The sequence below is a fragment of the Lactuca saligna genome, chromosome 7, assembly GCF_052625555.1.
Source record: "Lactuca saligna cultivar CGN05327 chromosome 7, ASM5262555v1, whole genome shotgun sequence".
Taxonomy (NCBI): domain Eukaryota; kingdom Viridiplantae; phylum Streptophyta; class Magnoliopsida; order Asterales; family Asteraceae; genus Lactuca; species Lactuca saligna.
In genome coordinates, this window is record NC_136423.1 from 160,947,834 (window position 1) to 160,953,833 (window position 6,000).

Genomic DNA, 6,000 nt, shown 5'->3' on the forward strand with positions numbered 1-6,000 from the left:
GCCAAAATGTCGGCCCACCAGTAGGAGACGTATGATAGATGATTGTATTTATGATATCATCTAGGTTTCTTACTACCTCATATGTTATATGCTAGCATGATATGTTGTATGTGATAGTAGTAGAGTTCGGTTGTTAGGACCGAAGGGTAGTCAGACACCCCAGGTACGTCTGATAGTATGTGATGATATGTTTGCATGCTGGCTTGCTATGTTATATGCGATAGAGGTAGTAGGAGGGTTCTAGTCCCCGAGTTCGGTTGTTAGGACCGAAGGGTAGTTCAGGCACCCCATATATGTCTAATAATATGCTTATGTTATGTTATATGTGATAGTAGTAGTATGGGGTGAAATATTACTCTAGGTTCGGTTGTTAGGACCGATGGGTAGTTAGCACCCCATAATGGCTTGACATGGGTAGGGCGGCACCCCAGAATGGCCGTACGGGTAGGTCGGCACCCCAGAGTGGCCGTACCAGGTAGGTCGGGCACCCCATAAATGCCTGACAGTATGTATGTGATATGATTGTATGATATGTGGTACGATGGGGGGACTCACTAAGCTTCATGCTTACAGTTTTCAGTTTTGGTTTCAGGTACCTCTTTAGCGAAGGGGAAGAAGCCGGCGTGGTAGTGGCACATCGTATACACACTTTGGATTTCCGCATTATGAGATGTTTCGGGATTGTACTCTGACATTATTATTATTTTCTTGTTTTGGGTTTTCAGACATGTAATATGTTTTATGAAATGATATGATCGGATGATGTTTTGCTATAAATATTTTACAAACCACTTATTTCTAATGAAATTTTTGGGCGTGAAAATTGGGTTGTTACATTAGGAGTTGGCCACTATGTAAGCATCCTTATGGTCTTGAAACCCTCATTCTACCAATATCCTTGTCCTCTTTACCCATGTATTCGAACCGTAATTCCATCTTGTGTGTTTTTGATATTAGAAGGCCATTTTGAGGTGTTTTTGGTGCTTTGAACGAAGGTATCCATCCTTGAAGCTTCACTGAAGGAGTGAATGCTTATAGATCCAAAACCATATAATGCTTTGGCACTCATTTGAGGTATAAATTCTTGAACTTGATGCTTCATAGCTTGGATCTCTTTTGGTTTGGATTTATGGACCATTTTGGTCCCATTGATGAGATCTTATGAGTCTACATCGTTTTTGAAGCTTAGAGTTGCCACTCTTGGTGTTATTTGGGTCCTTGAGTCATAAAGTTGCCTTCTTTGAGGTTGAGATCCATCCATGCATGAGTTAGGGCCTTTTTCATGGAAGTAGAATGTTATATTTTGAGTTTGGCTTTAGTTGGGGCATGCAAAGTCACCAAATCAGTGACTTTATGGATCTAGAAATTGATTAGGACATATATATATATATATATATATATATATATATATATATATATATATATATATATATATATGGTTTGGACCTTTGGGCTAAGCATTAAGTGCTTAATGGTAAAAGTGTCTTAATAGAGGAGTATGTTTGACGTACAATTCTATACGCGCAGCGTACAAGCCAGCAAACATGTACATCCTGCGTACTCAGTTAGAGTGGACTTCGCATATTGGGCCTTGATTTGGGTCATTTATTGGATCTAGTTTCTCTTGGCCTTAGTGGGCCATCTGAAATCAAGATTTTAGACTAATGATATTATTGGGCTTTAAAGTAAGGCCTATTATAGAGGTTTGGGCCCAATTTTGAAAATTGGGCCATAGGTGGACCTTGGGAAGATTATTTAGTGTTAGGCCTTTTATATTATGGAATTGAGCCTCAGTCATGGATCAAATTAGGCTAGGGGTAAAATGGTCATTTTTACCCCAAGTATGGATTATTGGATATTATTTGAAACCCAAGTATTGATTGGGTGTTATTTTGTACTGATAGCTTGAGGAGTCATCAGGGCAGCAGCTATGGATTTCTTTCTATGAGATTCAACATTTGAAGTGAGTTTCCTCACTGGGCTTTTGGCGGGTCTAAGGCACCAATATTGGCCCTTATTGATTATGTTAGGATGTTAGGAGTCTACATAACCCTTGCATGTGTTATGTGTAGCTATGTATACTGGGCGAGGCTCGATGCCAGGCGAGTCCTGAGGACTAGAACATATGCTAGTGTTTATGATTATTATGTGTATTAGCATGATTATGTGATATTGATTGTATGTGTATAATAGGCGATGCTTAGTGACAGGCCAGACCTTAGAATAACAGATCTGTCAACCGAGTAGAGTTCGATGCCGTGCGAGGCCCGATGTCAAGCAGGGGCCCAATATGTGATTTATTATGTATGACATGGGGTAGTTAAGGGAACTCACTAAACTTTGTGCTTACTATTTTCAGTATATGTTTCAGGTATTTCCGGTTGCAAAGGGAAGAGCTCAGGTTGACTGCATCGCGCACACCATTGGGTTTTCGCATATGATATTTTACTCTGATTTTCATTACATTTGCTACATTGGTTAGTTTGAGATGTATGGATGATATTTGGAAATACTATTTTATCTATTTTAAAAATTAAATTTTTGGGACCATATTTGGGGATGTTACAGTTGAGTTATGATTCCGACCACCATGAAGACTACAACCCCCCTCTTCCTATTCGTTTCGTCGACTGAACCACCCATAAACATCCCCCTTAATCCGTTGTTGCTTTCAATCGGGCCCCTTTTCTCGACCAGACAAAGCGAGAGGACCGAATCCTTCTTTCTCCTTCGTGTGTTGTTGACCAATCAGATCAGAAGAAGAAAGAAGATGTTGGCGACAGCCTTCTACCGATGCCTCTCGCGTGCGATTTCCCAGCCACCGATACTCCCAATCGACTGCAACTGCTTCACCTTCCTAGACCTATGGCTGCTGATATGGGCATATTTAGTTGTAAAATTCATGCATGATCTTAATACTTTACGTTGATTTTGTCTCATTTAATGAACAAAAGGTGCTTAATTAGACTAAATATTTCATTTTCAGCAACAAAGACATGCTCGAAAGGAAAATGAAGCGGAACTAGCTATTGCAAGCTTGGATCTTGGATTTTGAAGAAAGAAGGATGTTGTTGGACAACTTGACCCCTCGTCAGTGTTTTGGCCATATCTCGTGAACCGTAACTCCGATTGACGAGATTCAAAATGTCTGAAAAGTAGACACAATTTCGGACGACTTTCGTGTTTTGAGAAAATGCTGATTCGAAACGTACTCGGCGAGTAGGGTCGATTACTCGCCGAGTTGGTCAGAAATTTTGCAGTTATGGACGCGCTGACTTGCCGTACACGGGTTTTAAGTGATGGACTCGCCGAGTAGGTCACTGGACTCGCCGAGTAGCCCCTGTTTTGTGAAAATCTATATAAAGGGACTTTCAGATCGATACCCTAGCAGATAGATGAACCCTTGGAGGCCAATTGTCGACTAAAGGTGTTGCTGGAGCGTGGGAAGCAAGGGAATCAACCCTACATTCAATTTTAAGGAGAATCAAGTCAAAATCAAGTTTACTCTTACCTAATCTCTTGTTTGAACTATGTTTTTACCAATTGATTTCGTTTTTGAGCTTGTTTCTGCTGTAATTAAGAGCTAAAAACTCATAACTTCTGTTTAGGTAGATGAATTTGTGAACATGGATTGATTATTTGATTAGGATTAATTTTAATTGGTGATTATGTTTTATTAAGCTTGTTAAAGAACCTTATGTGTTAACAATAACTATTCTTCTGTTAATAAATCAGTAATTAAGTTGTATGAACATCTCTTAGTTGCTAATTTCATATGATTTACGTGACCACATAGTTGTATGTCTAGGAATAACGAATGTGAAACTAGAATTAACTTGAAGATAGGTTAGTTAATGTGTGAGCTTGTGTGATACACCATCAACAAGAGGTTAATTGAATCACCAATTTGATTAGCTAATTACAAGTCTTTCTAAACCCGAATCAACAACTTTATTTTTGTTACGCGTTTGGTCCCTATCTTATCTTAAAAGACTATTATTTAAAGAGGAAAAAATATGGGGGTAGGTGAGGTAAGGTGAGAGGGTGGGATTAGGGGTGTGTTTATTTAGATAAATTAAAAAAATCAAAGGCATAATAGTCTTTTTAGGTAAGATAGGGACCAACCGCGTAACAAAAACAAACAATAGGGACCTTCCGAGTTAAAAAAATAAATTAGGGACCAAACGTTCAAATTACCCTAAACCATAGGGACCATTCGTGTAATTTACTCTAACAATAATCTAGCAATAAGTTACATATATAAAAAAAAAAAAAGCTCTATGTATCACCTTTTGTTACCTTTATTCATTTGTAAGTCCGGCTTATTTTATTTGAATAATAATGATGTAAAGAAGCAAAAGGGGCAATTTGAAACTTTTATGCGAATGAAACGCATGTAAACAAGAAAAGTCATCGTATCATTTGTAAATAGTGGGAAGCTTCCTTCCCACGGCGTTGACCTCGTCGTCTTCATCCTCTGATTTACGGTGAACTCATGGACGCTCTATAAATACCCTCTCAGAACTTTCACTCTTCACACATCTTCTCTAAATCCTCTTACTTTCTGATTTACTAGATCCAAAGCAGATACACTCTTCAGACAAATCATCATCTAATTCACAGAAATGGCAAAGGTACATACCTGATTGCTAGTTCAATTCAATTCTTTTTTTGAATATTTTTCGTATAGTCGATCTCAGTCTGTGTAAATGATTGGTTTTGCAGCAAAAGATTGTGGTGAAGGTCACAATGAACACCAAAAAGAAAGCTAGTAAGGCTCTTCAAATCGCCGTTAGTCTCTCCGGTAAGATATATTTTAGTGAAGGTCACAATGAACACCAAAAACAATTGCTTGACTAAATCATGATCTGAAAATTAATGAACAGGTGTAGAATCAGCTTCTTTCGTGGGTTCAGATAATGACCAGATAGCAGTGACAGGAGAAGGAATTGACTCAGTTGAACTGACGACCTTGCTAAGGAAAGGTGTCGGATACACAGAGCTAGTGAGTGTTGGTCCGGTGGAGGAGAAGAAAGCAGATGACGCAAAGGAAACAAATCCCACGGTGGCGTCACTAAATTTTAATCCGTACCAATACTACTACGGCAGCTATGGGATGCCCTACTATGCATATGCATATGAGATTTGAGATATTATTAAAAATGGAAGAGAGTGGAAGCACTTAGTTTTATATTGCTGCATAATTAAGTTAAAATTTCTCTTTGGGAATTTACATTGCATAAAATAAGATACCGTTGATGTAAATAATATATAGTGTTTGTAATATATGAGAAAACCAGTTTTGCGGCTACGTTATATATATATATATATTAGTTTATTAAGCATCTTATTTCAAATAAAAAATTAAGTCTTGTCGATTATTTTTATATGTCGTCATTGAACGCTAATTCATTATCACAAATGATATATTTATTACAACTAGTCTCGTTCACTTTATTATGAAATGGTGTGAGCTTTATGTATTACATGAGTGTATTTAAAACAATTTGAATTTATAAGAAAATGAAAAAAATATTAAATTACTAAAATTAAAGAGTTTTTTTTTTTTTTTTTTTTTCTCTTTTAAATTTAAACAAATCATTTAAATAAAATAATCAAAGCAAATTAATGAGATTTTAATTTAAAATTTTAAAATTATAAGAAAAATCAATTAATGAAATTGATAAGCATTTATTATTAAATTTAAATACCATATGTAATTTAATAAAATAGGAAAACCACAAAATTACATATAAAATAAAAATTAATTCAAAATAACCACAAAATGACATGTAATAAAATGAATAAGAGTGTGACAAATGACAAAAAAAAACTTTATTTATTAGAGAAGATCATATGAATAGATTTAATGAGTATTTTACATTAGTTTTTCAAAATGAAATTTTGAAGTTTTGGTTTTATTTAAAAAGGCAAAAGTTTGAAAATGTATTTGATAATTATAGAAGTCCTTTTGGATTGATTTTTTGGATGAGTTTTTTA

The 6,000-nt window shown here is 36.1% G+C and overlaps 1 protein-coding gene across 1 annotated transcript; it reads left to right on the plus strand.

Annotated features, from left to right (window-relative positions):
• The first annotated feature begins 4,506 nt into the window (after positions 1-4,506).
• Positions 4,507-5,311, plus strand: LOC145005478 (heavy metal-associated isoprenylated plant protein 16-like). The gene is made up of 3 exons (XM_078964562.1): positions 4,507-4,634; positions 4,726-4,804; positions 4,887-5,311. Exons 1-3 carry the CDS (start codon positions 4,626-4,628, stop codon positions 5,147-5,149), a joined length of 351 nt encoding a protein of 116 aa, XP_078820688.1. The 5' UTR covers positions 4,507-4,625; the 3' UTR covers positions 5,150-5,311.
• The last annotated feature ends 689 nt before the right edge of the window (positions 5,312-6,000 follow it).